The sequence below is a fragment of the Peromyscus californicus genome, unplaced genomic scaffold (assembly GCF_007827085.1).
Source record: "Peromyscus californicus insignis strain IS unplaced genomic scaffold, ASM782708v3 Scaffold_19__1_contigs__length_69161282, whole genome shotgun sequence".
Taxonomy (NCBI): domain Eukaryota; kingdom Metazoa; phylum Chordata; class Mammalia; order Rodentia; family Cricetidae; genus Peromyscus; species Peromyscus californicus.
In genome coordinates, this window is record NW_026294491.1 from 55534784 (window position 1) to 55557627 (window position 22844).

Consider the following 22844-nt stretch of genomic DNA (forward strand, 5'->3'; position numbering starts at 1 on the left):
AGACTTTACTTTATATTTTTAAATTATTTTTATGACTGTCTATACCATTTCTCTTTTCTCTCCCAAGCCTATGTACATTTTTAAACACACTTAAGAGGTTTTTTTTTTCCTTCTGAATTTGTCTCTAAAGCATGTCTATAATCTTTTTTGTCTGCATGAGCAAAACTTAAATTCACCATGCATTTTAGTTCATAGTGTTCTGGTGGGGCTCTCTCTGGCAGCACTCACACTGGCAGCTCAAGCCAGAAGGCAGCACCTGGAGATGTATCTCTGTACTGCAGTTGGCATGAGAGACATGAGACAAGGAAGCCATATTTGGCTCTATTTTTGTGTTTAGTATCTTCTTTTTAAAACTTTTTTCAGGTCTTATGTGGATGTAGGTACCCTACTTTGGGTGCCACATGTAGGCAAACTTTTCTGTTTTACCGGTCAGTTGCCAAATAACCACACAGAGACTAATTATTAAATGTAATTGCTTCATCAATAGCTTAGGCTTATTTTTTGCTAGCTCTAATAACTTAAATTAGCCCATTTTTATTAATGTATGTGCTGCCCTGAGCTTCATTTACCTCATACACATACTTGCCATCCTGTTCACTCTGTATCTCATGGCAACTCCTCATGACCCCTCAGACCCCATACTTCTTCTCCCCAGTATACTCTCTGCACCAAATATCCTGCCTATCCATCAGCCAGTCAGCTTTTTATTAAGAATGAGAGCAACATATCTTCACAATTTTCAAAAGGTTTATCCTGCAACAATGTTGGATTTTGTCAAAGGTCTTTTCTGCATATAATGAGCAGATTATAGATTTCTTATCATTTGTATGATTTATTGTGTTTATTGGCCTATGTATTGAACCACCTGTGAATCTCCTAAGTGAATCCAACTTGATCCAGGTGGATGACTTTTTTTTGATATATGACCATATGCAGTTTACAAGTATTTATTGAGGTTATTTCCCTCTATGTTTATTAGGTATATTGGCCAGAATTATCATAATCATCCATATCATTAATGTTATTATCCTTTTCTTTCACTTTCTCCCTTCCTCTCTCTTCTTCTGTTTCTCTTTCTCCTCTTCCTCTTCCTCCTCTTGATGTTTCTGTTTTATTTTATTTTATAATTTAATTTAATTTTACATATCAGCCACGGATTCCCCTGTCCTTCCCCTTCCCCCCACTGCCTTCCCCCCAGCCCACCCCCCATTCCCCTCTCCTCCAGGGCAAAGACTCCCCTGAGGATTCAGCTCAACATGGTAGGTTCAGTCCAGTCAGGTCCAGTCTTCTCCTCCCAGGCTGAGCGAAGTGTCCCTGCATAAGCCCCAGGTTCCAAACAGTCAGCTCATGCACTAAGGACAGGTCCTGGTCCCATTGCCTGAGTGCCTCCCAAACAGTTCAAGCTAGTCAACTATCTTACTTATCCAGAGGGCCTGAACCAGTTGGGGGCTCCTCAGCTATTGGTTCATAGTTCGTGTGTTTCCATTAGTTTGGCTAGTTGTCCCTGTGCTTTTTCCAATCTTGGTCTCAACAATTGTTGCTCATACAATCCCTCCTCTTTCTCACCAATTGGACTCCTGGAGCTCCACCTGGGGCCTGGCCATGGATCTCTGTATCCACTTCCCTCAGTCATTGGATGAGATTTCTAGCACAACAGTTAGGGTGCTTGGCCATCCTATCACCAGAGTAGGTCAGTTCAGACTTTCTCTCGACCATTGCCAGTAGTCTATTGTGGAGGTATCTTTGTGGATTTCTGGAAGACACAGGGATCGCCCAATGACAGAGAAATGGATGAGATCTACATGAGGAACCTGGATGTGATTAGGGGTAATGAAGGGCAAGGGTCGAGGGAAAGAGAGCTTTGGGGAGCGGGAGATCACAGCTGGATCAAGAACAGAGAGGGAGAACAAGGAATAAAAGACCACAATAAATGAAGACCACATGGGAATAGGATGAAGCAAAGTTGATATTGTTTCTTTACCTGGTTTCTGTTTTAGGTAATACCAGCTTTGTAGATGATGTTTTTTAGTGAAGTTTCTGTTTCTAATGTTTTATTATTAATTTTTACTTCCTGGCTACTGTTTCTTCTTCTTCATCTCCTCCCAGTTCTTTCCCTACCTCTCTTCTGCCCCAATATCCACTATTCCTCTATTTCTCTCAAGAAAAGGGGAGATTTCTCATGGATATCAACCAAACATGGCATATCAAGTTGCAGTAAGTCTAGACACCTACCTTTGTATTAAGGCTGGATGAGATGATCTGATAGTGGGGGAAATGGTCAGAAAAGCAGGCAAAAGAGTCGGAGACAGCTGCTGCTCCCATTCATAGGAGTCCCACAAGAAGAACAAACTACACAACTGTAGCATACATGCAAAGGGTTTATAAGGGTTGATAGTTCAGTCTCTGTGGGCCACTATGAGCCCAGGTTAATGAATTCTGTGGGTTTTCTTGTGTTGTCCTTGTCCCCTCTGGCTACTACAATCCTTGCTCCCCGTCTCCCACAGGAGTCCCTGATCTCAGCCTAATGTTGGCTGTTGGTCTGCATCTGTTTCCGTCAGTTGCTGGATGAATCCTCTCTGATAATATTGGCATCAATCTATGAGCATAACATAATATCATTAGGAATAACACAATATTGTGTTATTTAATATCCATGAGTTTATATAATTACTAGAGCATTGCTTGCTGTTGAATTTAAGCTTGTAATTCATGTGATATGTAAAAGACATGGAGTTACTTCAGTTTGTTTGAATCTGTTAAAATTTGTTTTGTGTCCCAAGCTGTTGTCCCTTGTAGAGAAGGTAAATAAAATGTGCATTTTTTGTTTTTAGTGAAATATTCTACAGAAATCCATTTGGTCTACTTAATATTTGATGCCATTTAATTCTGATGTTTCTTTTTTTTTACATGACTTTTCTATTGGAGAAAGTGGGGTATTGAAATCACCTCTTATTATTAGGCTTGTGTTAATCTATGTCTTTATTTCTACTAGCACATTATAAAACAGTTTTATATAATTTTCTATTATCATTATTATTAACCAACTGTTTATGCTTTAATAAAAAACGTATTTAAAATATAGACACAACAGGGGGTTTGATCATTTTTCTAGTAGAATGTGTTTTCAAAACAGTAACTCAAGTTTCAGAAAATCAGGAGATTTAGGTCTTTATCAGAGTAACTTATACACACATTCAGCATGAAGTTTCCTATGCCTTAAGTATAAGGTAATTTATAAAAAAAGAGCATGTTCTAAAGGGATTTTGTTTATTTATTTGTTTATTTTTTGAAAGCAAGAAAGTGGACAGAACATAGGAGGTGCTTGGTCAGGTGGAGGGTGAGGGAAGGAAGAATAATCCAGTTCAATGGCCTAGACTATATTTCCAAAAAGATCATAGAAAATTTTCGCCATATTGAGGGTAGACATACTCAAACAGATGGAGAAGCACACAGAACTCCAAATAGACAAGACTAGAAAAGAGACACTCATAAAGTAATATATTTAAAACACTAAATAAATAGAACAAAGTGAGGATCCCAAGAGCTGCAAAATATAACCACAGGTCAGTATAAAACAAAGCCCATCAGATTAACAGCTGATTTCTGAATGGAAACTCTAATAAGCAGAAGAGCCTAGAACAATGTATTTCACATTCTAAAAGACCATGAGTACCAACCTAGACTATTGTTCCCAGTGAAACCATCTGAATAGCTGAAGGAGAATAAAATATTCTCCCTTTTCTATGCCTAAAAGTCCAAGATTAGTGCTTCCATGGTACACCACAGTTTTGCACATTGCTTTCCTGTATGTGCCTACTTACATTTTACATTCTTTACATGACTGGCCCAGTTCTTTTGACTTTTCTTTAAGTTCTAATATTCTATCATCTACTTCATCCATTCATCTGTCCTTCCTCTGATCTTTCGTTACCTTTCAATCCCATCTTCATTTCAGCTGGAGTTCCCTTAAATATTTCTTTCTCTTCCTGAATATGGTTTTCAAATTCTAAATTGTCTTCATCATTTGGCAACATATATAAATACACACACACGTGTGTGTGTGTGTGTGTGTGTGTGTGTGTGTGTGTGTGTGTGTGTGTGTGTGTATTTATACCTAACATCATTCAAGAACTACTTTATGTTATTTCAGATGTTTGATCATGTATTCTTTAAACTCTTCATATTTCTTGATAAAATTTTGTGATGTTTTAAAGGTTTTGTGTCCTAAGGTTCATTCTCAATGTAAAATATTTCTGTAAATGTAGTGTATTTTGTGGGACGCGGTCACACTACTAGGCTGTAGATATCGTGTTTTAGCAATGAGACCAGGGAATGTGGGTTTCTTTCATTGATTGTATGTCTGATGTTAGATTCTAGGGTGCCTCAGAGTTATCCCAGCAAATAAGATGTCTTAAAGTTGGGATAATACAGGTGATCTAGGTTCCACTGCACTCACCAGTTTGTGAGGGCATAGTGGATATATGATCTGGGCTAGGCCTGAAGGTTGGATATGGCTTGCCAGGATAGGGTTAGGAATATTTACAAAACTGGGCTCCACCATTACTTATTAATTGAAGTGTGTACTGATTAGTGCAAACTCTTATGAAGGCTAAGAACCTTAATGTAAATAAAAATTAAGTAAATGGTATCATAAATATTGTAATACCATACTAGAATAAACAAACTCCAAATCAGAAATTCAGACAAATACTAGGGGAGGATTAATATGCAAATAGTAAGATTTATTTAATTTTTTTAAAACAATCAAGGTCAGTGCAATCACTTGGACATGCAATTTCTATTCATTAAGTTAAATTTTTATAAGGTGCTTGAAAAACCCAAAAACTAAAATGTAAATTGAAGTTTAGAATTTGAACCACTGATTCCGGCGCATGTGAAGAGGAGCAAATGTTGGGAAGAAATCAAAGAAAGCTAATGGGGATTTGTTTTCAGATGTAGTTAGCTAGGTAGAGCTAGGAAAGATGACTGACAGTTACAGTGGAAGTATATGCTGTTCCTTTACTCCATTGTGCTCTGGGAGCCTGATTCTTATTTTCTGGATGGATTTTCAGTGACCTTAGTCATACAGACAAACAGTACAACCTTGGGCTTGACTCAACTCAATAAACGTGTCACAGAAATCAGAGGTCAAGGTCCAAAGGTATTATTGATTATGTTATTTCAAATTCTTTGGATGTACAATATTTCTACTAAATAGAACGATACAGAAGAAAGGAATGTTTACTGTTTGGAATCATTTCAATGTATCTATACCTCAAATTGTCTAGTGGAATGTAACTAGCCTAAGTAGAGGAGGTGCTCTTTCTTCACATAGCCCTGTTCATTTGTACTAGAAATTTAATGAATATTGCCTTCACAGTTGAATGTAGCTTTGCACTCTTGTTTAACCATTGGATATTCACAGGTTAGTGAAGCCTTCAATTCTGCACAGTTAGAATACTTATCTTCATATTCACATTTACCGAATATTCAAGTATTCATATTTGCTGAAAAAAAGAAACAAAGAAATTCATTACTTTGTTATTATTTTCCTCTATTAGCAGTGACAAAATAAAACATATGAAATGGAAGAAGGGGATTGAGCAAATGAATAAATATCCTTTAAAATTAGAGCTTTATGACATGTCTTTGATATGAATTAATGTGTTTCTTCACTCACAAAATGCTTGAGAAAATTAACGTCAGTGGTTCTTTGAGGAACTAAACTATCTAGAGGCTAAAAAAATGGCTCAGTTATTAAGAGTCCTTGCTCTTGCAGAGAACTGGTTTTGATTTTCAGAATCCACATCATGGCTTAAGACCACCTGTAACTGCAGTTCCATAGGACCCAATGCTCTCTCCTGTCCTCCATGGTCACTAGGTTCAAATGTATGTGCATAAGTACATACATGCACACCAACATTTATAAACATAAAATAAAGATAAATTCTAAAAAAGAACCTCACTATTTAAAATGTCAGCCATTATACAAGTACTTTCTAAACTTAAGTATGGTTAATATTTCAACTCTATATTCTCAGCAAAACAAGATTCATTGATATGTTGTATAGATACTGTTCCTAGCAGCCAGCCTCTTTATGTAAAACTACTGACCATTAAATCATTCCAGAATATTCTGTTGTCCATGATTGCCCTAAACTTTGATTCTGTTTTTCATACCAGAGGAGCTAATTTTATGAATACAGATTTGGAAAAGTAGATAGTAGAGAGTTTTCCTCTGATAATTAAATATTTATATTAAAATGTCCAGCAGTGACCACAAACTCAAGAAAACTCATTTGAATTTCATGACTCTGCAGTCTTTGTCATGTCTTAGATGTATATTGACAGCTCATGAAACTCCATTCAGCTCACCCAGTCTCAGAGATTTGGAAACTCATAATTATCAATTCATTCAAAATAACTTGTTTATACCCCGTACTTTTGGTCCTGTTTATTGAGACAGAGTCCTGTTTGTTGCCTAGGCTAGAATCTAGCCCTTACAATCATATACCTCTGCTAATTCCACCTCCAGAGAAACACCACTGCAGGCACATGGCTAGTCCTCTTTCACTTTGTGTGGTGGTTCTCTGCAGGCTTTACAGCTGGCAGGAGGAAAAAAAAAACATGATCCATGAAGAGATAAGAATGAAACTCAGCCTGATTTTATGATAACAGTGCTAGGCCAGGATTTCTAGAGTCTGGCCCAGACCATTTCACGTTAGCCATGTTTAAGTCCAGCATAATTTTGGAAAAAAAAGTTTTCTGATAACAATTAACTCAGTCCCAAGTACACAGCAATTGAAGACATGTTTACATTGAGGTTCTTTACAAAGTACATCTGGCTTCCTTCATAAGAGTGGGTACTGTTGACTCAGAGATAGTGCCCAGGATTTAGGGTCTAGGAAGATGACTGATGTAAACATAATCCCTGCGGGTGTCAGGATTGGTCAGGCCCTAAGATGACATAGAAGTCACTAGGCTGTTGAAATGCACAAGTGACATCACTCATAAGAATGGGTTTTATGACCTAGCATCATTGCTGAAGATTTACAGATAAAGGGTCTAGTATAAGTAAAACAAATTCTGGGAGATACGGCGGAGCCTGTCTCATAGGACAGCAAAGGATCACCAGGGTGTAAAACCTGTAATTCCTGACATTCCAGAAAGAGCAGTTATGCATCTCATTCCACTGAAGAGATAAGGTATATGTTCAACTTTCCTCACTTCCCTGGTGCTTATCTGTGTGCACAAGGCCTTTTTGCCCTTTACGCTTGTCCGTGTACATGCCTATGTTTATAAGCTCTGGACAAACACAATTAACAAAAAAATATTTTTATTCTACCTTCTCTCTCTGCAAGCCATTTTCATAACTTTTAGAGCAGTAACACAAAAATAACTAGTTCTGTATCTATATCTCCTAACTGGCTCTTTCAATATGCTTTTTTCAAGACCTATTTGGAGGATACAATTTCTGTAACACGTGGGAAATGATTGCAGGAAGTTCCAGAAGATTGGGTTCAGATTAGACTACATAGTGAGTTCTGGATCAGCTTTGGTTATGTAGTGAGACCCTATTTCAAAACTGAAAATGGCCTAAACCACAAATAAGTAAATTTAAAAACTACAAAAATAAAAATAAAGATAATTTTCTGTCTATTTCTGTTTAAGTCTTTCTATTTGTTGTTTGTTCCTAGGATAGATCAATATTTCAAACTGGTTTGGAACTCCTGATGCTCCTTCCTCTGCCCTCAGAAAGTTGGGATTATATTTATTTTTATATTTATATTCGTAATAATACTAAAAACAAGATACTATGACATTCATTTCACTCCCTTCCTGTGATGAAATATTAACGTTTTTAAAGTACTTATAATATGTATAGACTTGATTTAGACTCTAATAATGCACAGAAAATGGCTTAAAAAATCATGTAACTGATGACTAAATGGAAGGATATTCAAATAACAATCTAGGGCCAGTTAGATGGATCAAGGTAATAGTACTTGCCACAAAGCCACTTGAGATCAATTTCTCATACCTTTATCATGGAAGGAGAGAACTAATTCACACAAGTTGTCCTCTAATCTCAACACACAATCACACACAGAAGCCATTTCACACATGCATGTGTCTGTACATATACAGAGGGACACAAACACCCATTCACAAATAAATAAAAATGTAATACAAAATTCAAATGATGCTCCAGAGGAGTTTGGGAATTTACTGTGCTAAGCTACTTGTTGGGCAAAGAATTGTAGTATATTTCTTAGTTCTATGGGCTGACCACTTAGATTTACAGTGCTTTCTCTTCTTAAAATGCCAATCTTAAGTTCCTAAAGTCATTGAGGATAAGAAAATTCACTTTAAATTTGGTGAATTATAGCCACAGAAATATTTCTGTAGACTCCAACAGCAATAATACTAATATAGTTACAAGCATGCACTGATTTTAAGTGTTTCCTTAGACAACATAAATTATAATGTTTTTCAATGTCAAAAGTACATACATTCTAAACAAAGGAAAATACATAATTCTAAAAATGATATTAAGTACATTTTTGTCTCTTGAAAATAAGGCCATGCTATTAAATCTTAAAATAGATTGATATTTTATATTATTATATTAGTACGTTAATAAAACTTACTGCATAGTCCATCATCACAGTGATCAGAACAAAGGGCACACGGTGGTCCTATTGTGTAAGGTATGTATTGCCTTCTTACAAAATTACCACTGAAATTGAAATGCAAAAATCAAATACTTTTAATTTTTCTCTGTACATTCTAATGTTTGCATATATCACCAATATATATTTTCATATACATATGGATTCCTATTAAAAGCTTTAGCTATGCCATATAAAAACCTAACATTTATTAAGAGTATTCACACAGAGATGTGAAAAAATGGGATAATTAATCCATTCACTCTTTCCCTCAACCATCATCTCAGAACCTGAGCAACTGAAATAGAGTAAATAAGACTCTAAAGGTTATAAACATTTTAATGTTGAAACACTCTCTTCATTTCTTGATAAACCCGAAAAATAATTATGTCAGGAATGCTGCTTAGGTATAAAAGGTATTTCCTATAGAGAAAATTAGATACAGGTATATGCTGTGATTCCTATAGTGTAGAGGAGGTCCCATTGATGATATAATGAGTTTCAGGTATTTAGTGTATAATTGGGAAAGTCCTAATGTTTAGGAATGTTTGGGGATTTCTGAAGGTAGCATGTGGGTTTGTGACTTCTATGCTTATCAAAATGAGAATGTTAATGAGAAAAACCCTTTATACAAGCAATCTGAAGGGTTCAGTACTCTGAAAATGCCAAGTTTGTACCTCAGTAGGAGCATCAATTCCCTGATCATCACAGGAAATTAGAAAAGTCAGATTCTCCATTGCACTAAGGGTGGCAGGGGGTGTGCAATGCCCAAGGGCTTGCAGCAGAAACTCTCCTCTATATGCAGAATACAGCTCTAGGTGTATGAGCAATGTTAAGAATGAAAAAGTCAGAAAGCAGTGTACAAGATCTGTCACTTGCTCCTCTTCATTACTCCTCTGACACTTCTAGGTGCCAGACTCACTCCAGATGCCTATTTGTCAAGGCAGCTGGATTGAGTCCAGTGGCTTCCTTCTTCGTATTACTTAGTGCCAACAGAAACATGCTTGACAATTCTTTGAGGATCCTACTATTCAACCCACAAACAGATTAGAAATGAGTCATTTAAAAGACTTGATTTGAAGACCCTCAGCCTCTTGTTGTACAGGTTTCTTTATAAAAGGATAATAGAGGTAGAGAGATGTCTCAGCACTTAAGAGTACATATTCCTCTTTTAGAAGACTTGAGTTTGGTTCCCAGCATCCACTTCAGGTGGTTTGCAACTGTCTGTAACACCAGTTCCACAGAATTTGATGACTTTGGTCTCTACAGTGTTTAGGGTTGACAACCTGGCCCTGGATAACTTATCAGGAGTCTCTTCCCTAAGAAACTGATCCTTGCTCAACACCCATAGATTACCCATAGCTCCTTATCCAGGGCAATACAACCTTTTGTTATCACCCTTGGTTACCTTCCTGAAGTCAAAGATAAGAGCCTATTGTTAAAACCATCACGAAATTCAGACACAGGAGTTGGAGAAATTGAGCTGGAATTGACCTGGAAACCTCTTTCTTCCAGATTAGCTCTCATAGTATTAAAAGATGCTATGTAAGCTGCCAAGGGAGAAAATAACCAATAGTTTTATCTTTCTGCAAAACCGTAACAATGACTAGCCTGGTTGCAATTTTTCCGAGCTTAATTTTTGTTGCTTTATTTGTGCATGTGAACACCCACACACCCACAAAGGCCAAAACAGGTCCTTAGTCCTAAAGTTAAAAATAGATATGACCTACTTGACACAGTTGTTAGGAACCAATCTTGGATCCTCAAGAACAGCAAAAATTCTACACCACTGAGTCATTTTTCAGCCCTGTGTTGCTACCTTATACTTCTAAGAATTTATGAATTCTTCAACTTCAAAGGCTCTTTGAGAGGTCCTTAATATATTTCAAATAGTTTAGAAAGTTAAAATCTTATCTTTCTCCTAAGAATTTACTAAAAATTCTGAAAAACTCATTCTCTAGATCTTGATTTTAAAGCCAGAAATTCACTTCCCTTCTATGCTGTGTTTGAGCTCTTAAAAAATTCCCATGAGAAAAAAAGAATGTATTTTCATAATGTGTTAACTTAATTTGTTTTTAAAAATATTTTAATTACATCTGCATCTATGTTTGTCCATGTGTGGCTTTGTTCATGTACAATAAGAAAGCTGAGATCATGAATTTGCCAGGGAGTGTGAGGTAGGAAGGTTTCAGTTAGAGGGAAGTGTGGAAATGAAGGAAATACAGTACTCCTATATGAAATTCACAAAAAAATAAAACAAACTTTTTTATGGGTTTTTGAGACAGTGGTTCTCTGTGTTGCCTTGGCTAGCCCCAAACTCACAGAGATTGCCTGACTCTGCCTCCCAAGTCCTAGGATTAAAGGTGTGAACCACTACTGGGCCTTAATAATTAAATTTTAAAAACAGATACAACAGCTTATATAATCAGGGGTAGGATCAATTAATTAGAAGCCCACAATCACTAACCTGTGTCATTCACTCATGCTCACTCTTGGTCTACTATTAAAAGTTTGCTTTGTAGCCTATAAACATAGCATGAACAGACAATATGAATTCACTATCCTTATACTTGGGTCCTCATGAGGTCACCATTAGTCCAGAAAACAGCAATGGAGGAGGGAAGAGAAACCATTCTTAAAGATGAGGAAAACGCTTCCGAGGATGATTCATGGAACTGATGAGACGGACATTTCAAAGATTTAGTTAAATAAGTTTCAACTCTAGGGAATATTTAGAAGTTTTTATTTCCCTCTCCATGTGTAAACTATATCTTTAATTTGTTTTTATACCAATAATCTTAAAATGTCAAGTTTCATTTGGTGTTGTTGAAAATGAACTTTGAAGTGGATACTTACGGAGGACAATAGTGACAAACATATATGAATTTCAGTAATTCCCCATAGCACTTAGCAACTCCACAGGCAACTTGGTAAGATGTGTTCCAAACAACCTATACACCCAGAGAAGAAGAGAGGGCACAGTTCATAGAGGAAAATAATGCAAAAAAAAAAAAACCCACAAAATTAAAAACACCACTGGTAACTTTGTTTATATATGCCTTATAGACATATTTAAGTGATTGAATCAAACTACAGATGTTAGAACTTCCCTAAGGGGCTGCTGTTTTTCAGCCAGTCTGGCAAAACTTTCAGGAAGCACTCAGTGGAGTTTATAAAGGCAGAGAGTGGCTTCGGCCCCATCTCAGAGAAGCTTTCTTCTTCTTTGTCATCTTTGACAGTTTCCATGATGATGAGGATGCAGAAGGCTGGGCTGAGGCCAAGGAGCTTCCTGTCAAAATGAAAGGCATCAAAGAATCTATGGACACCAGGAGGATTCTGGTGTGATGTAGAATTTCACTGCTTCCAATCCTACAGGCATACGATCATAAACAGCTAGAAGGTAACCTGGATATCAGGTCAATTCCTGGTCAGACATCAAACTGACCAAGATGTTCCTGGTGACTACTCTGAAGTGCTTTTATGAACCCTGGCCTTGGAAGATGAGCCAGAACTTTCTCCCTGCATCTCAGAAAAGACTTTCCAGTTTGATACTAAGCTGTGATCATGAGTATCTTCTTTTCTAGGAGGGCAGGAATCATGAGTGGCTGCAAGCCTTGCTTGGTGGAAAGCTGATACTCAGCATATTTCCTAGAAGTTGTATGTGGTAGTTTTTTCTGTGTGGAGCTTTGGGCTTAAATATCCTGGTTCCCTGCTGAAACTGTGATTCAGCTCAAGTCTCTCAGACTGCAGGATCCATCAGGCCATTGATTTGGACCTGCTGCGTGCCTATACCATAACTGGATCTTCTCTCTACACTGCCAAGCAGGAATCCCAAATCACCTTCTTCCTAGGTTTGGAAAGCCCTCTTTGACAGTGGATAGGATGGAGCCACAGTCTTATTATTCTTGCTGAAAGAGTCATTTGTTTGATAGGAAAGGGCCCCAGGCCCAGGCCTTTAGATCCAGCAGGAAGGTAGCTGTCAGGGTTTCTGGTAATAAAAGTTCAGGAGATACCGTTCTTCTTTTCACACAAGAGCCATATAGATGTACAGCCCTGTTAAGTCTGGGGAGGTGCCTTAGAATATAGGCCATTACCCCTGTTTGGGGACTTGAGTCAAGAAATTATGGTTACAAAAAAAAAAAAACATGTTCCCTTACAAAGATTAGAGAAACCATTGAAAGATGGCAGCTCAAACAGCCAATGAGTGTCAAGACTGATTTACAACCAACCACTCAAGATCTTCCCCAAGGCATACAGTTGGTGTGCACTTTCTTTATATTTCTTGAAATTGGGAGAATGTGATATGAAGACAGGAAGTTTAAAGCCAGTCTGAGCTACATAGTGAGACCATGTCTCAAAAAGAAAATAAAAACTCTCTGCACTGAAATTCTTTATTGAAATCAGTCAAGTAATTAAAAATATTTCCTTGCCTAGAACTTACAGAGAGAGTATTTTTCTTACCTGAGTATAATGTCCAATTATTGCATTAGGTGATTTCGGGCCTGAATGAAACTTGAAATCTTTGGCTTCATCATACCAGGTTTGGATTGCACGAGACCATGATGCTGGGTAACTTGACATGAAGATATTCTCACCACATATTAAGTCTAAGGAAAAAGACAGAACACTCACAAAGACAGCAATAAAGAAAAAAGAAGAATACACACACACACACACACACACACACACACACACACACACACACACACACATATACACACACACACACACGCATCCACGCATGCACGTACACAAATCCCTGCTTTTTAAAGTCATTGCTCACAGTTCCTTTTGTTTATTTGGGTTTTTTCTTTTCTTTTTTCTTTTTTTTGTTGTTTTTTCTGTTATTTGTCTTTTTTTTTTTTTCAGAGCTGAGGACCGAACCCAGGGCCTTGCGCTTGCTAGGCAAGCATTCTACCACTGAGCTAAATCCCCAACCCCTCACAGTTTTTTTTTTTTTTGAATATTGCATAAGAAATATGATTCAGACCTTTATCTTTACTTTATCTGCAGAGTAGCTATAGGTATTCAACATGTGTGCTAAACACCATGAGCACTAAGTAGATAGAGAAGTCTTTTCTTCAGTAGCTTCTCTCCTTGAACTCATTTATCCATACATTAAATTCTCCACATTTGTGTTCACGTGTGTGCATGCCTGTGTCTCATGTGTACCAAATGTGGATTTGCAGTCTTAAGACCAAGACGAACTCCATTCATGTCTCTCCTGAGTAGCTAGATATTTTTTATAACATTTTTACATATTTAGGATTATTGTTCTGTGTGAGCCTTTTTATAGTCATTCTTTAAAAACTACAAGTACAGAGCAAACAAAATAGAAAGGATTATATTTTCGAAGTTTATAGGTCATGTGTGGTGATATTTTATTTGTGCTCTAATAAATAAAGCTTTCATGGAAATCAGAGGAAAAAGATAGCCACTATGTTACACATAGAGGCTAGGCAGTGGTAGCACATGCCTTTAATCCTAGCTTTTGGGAGGCAGAGATTTATCCAGATCCCTGTGAGTTCAAGGTCCCACTGGGAACAGAGCCAGGCCTGGTGGCACACACCTTTAAGACCAGCACTAGTTAACCATAGAAATCTAGAGGTTTATACAGACTGACAGGAAGTGATAGAATAGTGTGGGAAGAGGAAGTGATGTAGCTGGGTGGAGAGAAGAGGTAAGATGGCTGGGCTCAGAAAGTTATATAGTCATGAATGTACAGGAAGTAGTTCTCTCTTTGCTGGAGGATTTCCTAGAGGTAAGAAGTGTCTGGATCCAGGTATTTTATTAATAAGACCATTTAACATTTCATGTTACAGTCATGTCTTAACTAGAAAATTAAAACTCCAAGGGCCAAATTTTATTCAGAGAATGGGAAAAAAGCATCTTTTAACCCCCCAAAATAGCTTATTATTTTTATCAAGCTCTGTAAATAAAAAATTACTTTAAACTGTAACTGAATATTGTAGCCTTTTTAATGAATTTTTAGTCATTTTATTACTAAATTAGAAATGCCTAAGAAGTAAATCTTTAAAAGAGGTTATTAATTTATTAGGTTCAAATTGAGACAAAGGTGATCATTTTTATTATCTCAAGAAATATTTTATCTCATGGTCCATTTATTAATTTTGTTATCATTTTTATACTTCCTTATGTAAATATTTTTCATAGATTATTTTTAATTTAACATAATATGTTATTTCAGGCACTCAAAGTGTACAAAAGTTGATCTCCCAAAAAGGAAGGAAGAGCTGAGTGTACACACAATGGTGGCTTACACATAAAATCCCAGTACTTAGGAAGCTAAGGTGGGAAGGTCAGAAATTTGAAGATATCCTGGGCTATACAGTGGGACCTGTCTCCTCCCCACCAAAAATAATAAATGAAGTAGTCAAGGTAAATGCCAAGATATTTGGTATTTCTTAAGAAAAATGAAGAATTAGCTGATCAAATTAAACATATTTTTATAATTAAAAATATAGCTTGGAACCTCAACAAGCCACATCATTAATAATTGGGTTATAGTTAGAAATTCTGATTTCAGAGTGCTGGAGAAATGGCTGAGCATGTAGGAGTATACCTTGCTATTTCAGCAGACTTAAGTCCAACTCCTAACATCCATACAGTGTAGCTTACCACCACCTGTGACAACCACCTGTAACCTGTAAGCTCCAGAGGGTCTGGTACCTTCTTCTGGCCTCTAGAAGCATTCTTACATACATGCACACATGCATAAATACACAGAGACACACAAACACATAATTAAAACCATAATAGGCTAAAATTAAAAAGAAGATTCTAATTTCAAATTTCCTTTATAAGGCCATATTTGGTAATAATTTTCATCCAGACATCAGTTTCTAATCTTCAAAGCAGAGAAAGAGACGATCCATACCTTGCTTCACTTGTAAATCTGATTGCAAAGCACAAAACTGGCCTCAGGAAAGACAGTTTGTGTAAAATATAAAACACAAAGTGGAGCCTTTCAGAGCCATCTCTGTCCCACAGATATTTAACATTTAAAAAAGGCAGTATCAAAATACATATTTATTTATAACATTTTGTCAGCACAGTATGAGAAAAGGGGCTTTCTTTTGTAAGTCTCCATTCCTTTGCAAGTAATTTTGAGTTTACATACTGGTGGTCCTGGCTTCTAGAGCACTGTGTTCATAAGTGCACTGGCTTGCCCATCTCTGCGCATTCACTCGGGCATCATTGCTCCATTGCTAAAGAGAAGAAAAAGAAGATAACCATGGAATAACTCAAACATCAGGGTCACATGATTTTTGCAGACAGGCTAATAACATTGCAAAATATCTGTAGGCACCTTCTGGTTTTCATCATAATCAATATATAGTATAGTGTATGTCTAAATTTTTGTGTTAGCATATATATTATCAACATTTATGGTGGCATTTATAAGAAAGTTTATTTTTGCATATTTTCCTCCCCCTATCTTCCTGATCCTGCCCATCCTCCCATGCATGCCCTCTCACCCACAGCCTCCATTTGATGTCACACATGTTCTCTTTCCTTCCACTTCCCATGCCTTCTAGAGTCCCTTCCCAACTCCCAACATTGATCTTCTTACTAGTTTCATAACCTATGTCCAAAGTTACTCCAACTTGTATATGGCCTCTTCTGTACCAAATAAATACAAGTAGTCTGTCTTTCCAAGGCCACCAAAAACGCTAAACCTTTAATGGTCTAATGACTTAGTGAAATCACAATAGGAATCCTTAAAAATTGAGTAATTGCTGTAGAGTGAGTAGCACTAACCATGTTGAAGGACTAAGACTATTTTTACAGCTGTAAGAAGTTGCCTCATTAATTCTAGCTTCATTTTTTCACTCATTAAATGAATTTAAGAGACACATGGATGCTGGTTCTGGATCCAGGAAGTAGACTATTTAGATAAATGGTTATTTGACCTTAAAGGAGAAATTTTCTGACCCTGATTAGGAGAGAGAAGAGTCAGCCAAAATAACATAGTGGCATTTCACTGGAGAACAAACTCAAAAGATTTGATTTTAGTTCAGTCACTATAATTGATATAGCTCCATAATACCAATGAGTCACTGTTATAAAAGAAATTTAATAAATTCTACTCTGATCATTGCACAGCTAAAGACATAGAAGTTTAAAACCAACTCTGATATAATGGACACACACCCACGCACATGCACATAAACAAAACAATGAATACATTTGTTTATTTTTTTAAAGAGAAGAGCTAGAATAGAGGTAGACACTTTTAAAGCACACAGCAGAAGCCAGATGCTATCCTCAGGCTCCAAACACAGCTCTCCAAATGCACTGTCCTGTTGTGAGCCCTCACCATCTTTAGTAAGTCACTACCAGGTGGAGAAACCATTCTTCTCAGTTGGTTGTGCTTGTTTACAATCTCTTCTTGGACTGACACTCTAGTGGTTGTCAAATCCTCAAAATTTTTATTCTGAAAGAAAATTAAATTAAAGTCATGTTAGTGTACATTAATGGCACAGCCATACCTGAATGGAATGGCAGAAGTCATAAAGCCAGCACATCTGCTTGACAAATCTAGCAAAGCTGAGCCACATGATGGCTGCCATGCTACTTTTGATTTTCATCTCCACCTGTTACATACTTGGGGCACTTTTAATATTTGTACGATTTGAGGATATTGGGTTGATGGAAAATTTCTTATGAATCATTTATGCCTTCTCCCAGGAATTCTGCTTCTAAGCTTATCCAGGAAAGTCTTGAACATTCCCCCACACACACTTTGAGGGAGATACCCTTATCTACTTGAAGGTGTTCCTTATGCCTTGGAGGTTGTGACACATAAAGAAGAAGCCAGAGGTCTCTTCATGAGGCTATGAGACATTCTTGAGACATCTGTCCCTGCACTTACACTGGAACAAGATATTCAAAACAAACTAAAATTAGAAAGGTCAACAAGATATAGTGGGCTAGAGGAATTGCCCACATTTCAGATTACAAGCTTCTTCCCACTGTACACTCAGACAATTACGTCACATACAACTCTGCCCTACATAGAGACATACTGATAAGAAGATTATGGAGTAGAAAGATTATAAAAGTATGAGATGTTAGGACCTCCTTCTGTTAGAAGTTAGCTCATGTAGAACCACTATAATGTCATATGACCAAGGAACAACAGAATGCCAGGATTAGACATATAGACAAATTCTATAAGGATATTAATGTGAACATTGATTGTATTATGCCAGAATTTAAATAATAACTGCAGCAGTTTTAGCCTGAGGATTTTTCCTGGGTGCTCTGATCATTAAGAGTTAATAATACATTGCTTGAGACATGGCAAAATGTCCAGAGTGTTTGAAGATTTTTGTTTTGGTCTAGTGTCCTTGAAGCAACCAAAACAACCAGCCTGAGCACAGGCTGTCATACGCCTCTAAATTCTCAAAAATTGGGTTATGGGGTTAATGATTAAGAATGATAACTCTGTTTATTAATGATATCAATACTTGAGGGGAAATTATTGGAAATGATAACTCTGTTCTGTCATAGTTTATTAATGATGACAAAAAGATGAGCAAAAGGAAGTGAAACACATGTCCAAAAACAAAAATGATATGATCTCTGTTTTGGAACATCATGAATATATCCCTGCTAAGTAAATTCTGTATAAATAAAGAAACACTCTGGCTGCTAGTCAGTCAGGCTGCAAGATTCTCCCGACCACCATGGCCTGGCTCACTTCTTTCCCCGCCAACTCCTCACACCATCTGCAGGACCCATCCATTGCTGGGGATGGCTCCCAGCATATTAAGATTGTATAAAAAGGTGAATAAGTTGTCTAAAGTTAATGAAAGTCATTTTAAATTATTCAGGCCAATGTTAGTCATTAAGACTTGATAATAAATTTAAGAAAATCTATGCCTTTTTATTAGAAACACTTTAAAAATTTGGAGAATAGAATGAATGTCTGGCATGTCAAAGTAAAACCTCTTCTGAGGCTACAAATGTCAATTTTGATTTAAGAGAGACCTATAATAATAGCCGTGAATGGTAGAGAACCTTAAGTCATTTACACTCAGGCTGTAGCAAGGAAGTGCTACATAATTATGAAGACATAATTTATTATAGACCTTAAGAGACATTAGCCATCTGACCAGGAGTGTGAAAGCACATGAAATAATGTGTAGGCCCTTAGCCAATACATTTATGCATTAGAGAATTTTATATGGAACAGGTTTTGTGATTTCTCCAAAGACATTTTTATCTAATAGAATATCCAAGTCAATTTGGAGACAATGGGTTCTTGAAAATAGTTGAGCATTACTGACTTTACATTTCACTGGACAGTAATAACCCTGCTAAGTTAGCTCAGATGTTGATACTTAATTTTAAATTTCATTTGTGTGGCACAGGTGGATGGAGTGATATTGTGTGTTGGCAGAGATATAAGAGCCACTTACTGACACAAACATACTCCAAAATGTGCTGTTTTATAGTGTAAAGCAAGATGTTACAGCATAACTATTGATGGACTGACTCTCATATACATATCTTATTGCTGGGATCAGTTGTTTCTCCTTCCTGCAGTCTTGTTTCCCCCAAGTCTCTGTAGACATTGCATCCATGGATCTAATCATACTGCATTGCCAGTGGCTGCGACATGTCCATCTCTCCCTAATGTTTTATGTTCTGATGGCACTAATGAGAGCCTTGTGCGAAAAGATCTCTCACAGCCAGTGATTTCTAAGGCAGAAAGGGTGTACATGTTAAAGTCATTGCTTGAAAATCCTCACATGTTATTTTAATGCAAAGTAACAATATCCCAAGACATTTATTTATTAAGGGAATGGCATCATTTTCTAAATTTTTTTAAAGTTAAGGGTATATGTTTGAGTTGAATATGGGTTTGTGTAGAAGAGTGCAGTGCCAGTGGAAGCATTAAGAGAACATCAGATGCCCTGGAGTGTGTGTTACACGTGGATGTAAGCCACCTGAGGTGGATGCTGGAAAAAAAAGGGTCCTCTTCAAGAGCAATAAATGCTCTTATCCACAAGCCATCTCTCCAACCCCCCCCCCACACGCAGATGTTTCATTTTAACCTGAAAACTCTATCTAAAGAGGTTTTGTTTCCAAAGACAAATATATGGCTTCTGAGAAAGCCGTTATTATTTTCTGCTTGTTATGCTACCTTCCGTGGTAGCTAAAAATTCCAAGAGATAATAAGTGTGCTTATATTTTCTTAGCAGGAATTTGTACAGATTTAAAGTAAATCACACTAGGAACACTGAAATGTGAGAATAAAATGTTTAAGGGTTTGTTTTGGATAGAAATGTGACCTAATAATTACAACACCACAAAGTAAAACCAAAAGAAACAACAATAAATGACACCAAAAGATGAATCAGTTCTCCATGGTAACTCTCATAGAAGCCTTCATTCATAAAACATGGCTTGAATCTCCCTGCTATTAGATCTTGAAAACTTATAAAGAAGTATCAATAGATGAAAGATAGAAGGTAGGAAGAAGGGATGAAGCGAGAGGATAATAGATGGTCCAAGGTAACTTAAAATACAATCATTTTAGGAAAGAAACTGGGAATGTGAACAACTTGAAAGAAAACCTAGATAATTGTCTCCATGTTACTAATTTGATTATGGTAACAAAAGACAGATAACTTATATTTGAAAACATGTTTAACCAGATATTCGCACTCCATAATTTTGAGGAATTCTAGTAGTCTTCAATGCAGAGGCCAAAGAAGAGAATGAAGGCTACAGCAATGATCAATGCTTCTAAATTTTAGTAGCTTTCTAACTAAGGGGAGAGTATTTTTTCTGGAACTACACATTCCATCATTAAAGAAAGTGACTGAGCTTCATCTGGGATTGGCTAAGTAAGAGAATATATTATAAATAATAAATACTTGGCTCATGTACATACTTATTGTTTGTGTAGTAGATATACTTAACCACCCTGGTGTGTGTGTGTGTGTGTGTGTGTGTGTGTGTGTGTGTGTGTGTGTGTGTTTATTGCTGAGGATCAAAGTGACTTACTCCACACTCTGGCCTTTTAGTTACCTAAATTGTTCTGAGAAGATACTAAATCTTACCCATACCTCATAGTCATCTTGAGGAAGGGCTGTGGGCAATACAGCAACCAGGAACAACAATAATGGGAATAATGTCATGTCTAGAAAACAAAAAAGAGGAAAAATGTCTGCATTTGAATGTTTAGTACATGGAGTCCTGAGTAACACAGAAGGTATGGAGGAAGTAATGAGATCTATTTCCTAGATTTACTAGCAATATAACAAGGAGGACATACTATTTATATCATCAAAATGATAATAAAATCAACTCAAGAATCCTGCTGCCAGCTGGTGCAATAGGGAATAAATCCAAGTGCCTAAGTGAAGCTCTCCAAAGCATGTACCTATGAGTGCACCGGGGGATTAGTGTCTCCTCCCCTGTCACACTTTAATCCATGGAGGTCCTCTCTTCAGATTCTAGAAATTTAGGAATTCTTCATTTGTCCATTCAAGAGCAGCAAAAGCACCCAAATTTTGCCATGGCAGGGCAAGACTGTGATACGATATACTCTTGTTGGATATTTTAAGCTCTGCCTACTCTATTATAGGATGTTTGTTTGTTATTCATTCATTAAAAGTTTTTCTTTTCTTTTTGAGACAAGATTCCACTATGTAGCCCAGTCTAGCTTCAAACTTACAACTTTGCCTCAGAATCTCATGTGCCTCAGATAATGTACATATCTGTACATTACCACACAATTCTGTCATATTTTTACATCAATGTCCATAACTTGGCTCATGTGTCCAGTATATTAACACATTTATTCTCTAAGTCTGGTCCATAATACCAAGACTGAACCTTGAAAACTTAAACCTTCAGCATCATATTTTACATATAATGGTAAATGTATGATAAATAAATGTCATGTCCAACAACAGGGAAACCATTTAAATAATTTGAAACACTTTCTTTTATTAAGGATATTAAGTAAAACACACACATGCATGCATACACACACACTTTATATATATATATGCATGTGGAGACCTGAGGCAGACATTAGGTGTTCCCCATTGCTCCCTACCTTATAAGTTGAGACAGGATCTGTCAGGGAGCCCCAAACTCACCATTTCAGTTAGTCTGGCTACACAGCTTGCTCTGGGTATTTTTTATCTCTACCTTCTACCTACACTGAGTTATTAGCATGCAGCCACACCCACCTGGCTTTTATGTCAGTTCTGGTGACTTAAACTCTGGAGCCCATGTTTGCATAGCAAGTGTATTTTCTACTGAGACAAACTGCCAGCATCAACAGCTTGCTTTTAATGATTTCTCCTAACCAGAAAGAAGTTTGTCTTACTCTACAATTAATAAAGACATATATATAGATGGATGCAATGAATAAATAGGTAATGTTCAAGAAACTTTGTAAAGCACCCTTTGCCCCAATGTAGACACACAAAATAGCATAGACTATGTTTAGTGTCAGTTGTTATGTGACTCTCTATGGGCTTCATTTAAAACTCATAAAAACCTATCAGTTAGATACTGTGACTCAATATCCCACTTTACACATGAATAATATCAGTGTTAGAGATTTAATACTGATGCATCATAAGAATTTTGGGAGCACAACTGAAATCTAAGTACCGGCTCTGTGGCGTTAAAGCTTTCAGTTCTAAGAGCCAGAGGCTGTGGTGATTTAGAAGATTATGGAGACAAGGAAATATGTCAATCAAACCCCAGCAGAGGTGCCTGGGGTGAGTGCGTTACTGGAAGAATCACCTGGTAACTAGTCATATTGTCCTGAGTATCTACTGTAATAGTTTATAAATTCCAATGTCATATTCAATCATCACTCAGTTTGCTTTGTTGTGTTTCTCTGAGATATGAAGCAGTCAGTACAGAACATAAATACTATGGAACTGCTGGAAGTCATTATGGACACAATCTGGACAAATATCCTGTAAGAACAACAGTGTTGTCAATTCCTGAAAAGCATTCTTTTTTTTTTCATTTCCAAGAATAAATACCCCTGCTTCCTTGAACTTGCTAAGCAGTAGCACTGGAATTCTGAGCTACGCCTGATCTATGATCCTTGAAATTTCTGACACGCACTTATGCAACTTACCCCTGTTTTTTGTAAAATGAGCT

The 22844-nt window shown here is 36.9% G+C and overlaps 1 protein-coding gene across 1 annotated transcript; it reads right to left on the reverse strand.

Moving 5' to 3' along the window:
- Positions 1-5376: 5376 nt before the first annotated feature.
- LOC128114116 (cysteine-rich secretory protein 1-like) lies at positions 5377-20848 on the reverse strand. The gene is made up of 7 exons (XM_052743969.1): positions 20771-20848; positions 17014-17130; positions 15814-15901; positions 13134-13279; positions 11529-11623; positions 8652-8740; positions 5377-5507 (listed from the first exon to the last, which is right to left on the reverse strand). Exons 1-7 carry the CDS (start codon positions 20846-20848, stop codon positions 5491-5493), a joined length of 630 nt encoding a protein of 209 aa, XP_052599929.1. The 3' UTR covers positions 5377-5490.
- Between the last annotated feature and the right edge of the window lie 1996 nt (positions 20849-22844).

Bases quoted from the DNA above. Each gene is read 5' to 3' on its own strand.
- LOC128114116 (XM_052743969.1), bottom strand. From the start codon at position 20,848: ATGACATTATTCCCATTATTGTTGTTCCTGGTTGCTGTATTGCCCACA. The intron at 11,624-13,133 runs GTAAGAAAAATA...CTGGGTGTATAG, and splicing joins TAATTGGACATTATACTCAG to GTTGTTTGGAACACATCTTA. The intron at 8,741-11,528 runs GTAAGTATCCAC...TTTCAATTTCAG, and splicing joins GTTTGTCACTATTGTCCTCC to TGGTAATTTTGTAAGAAGGC.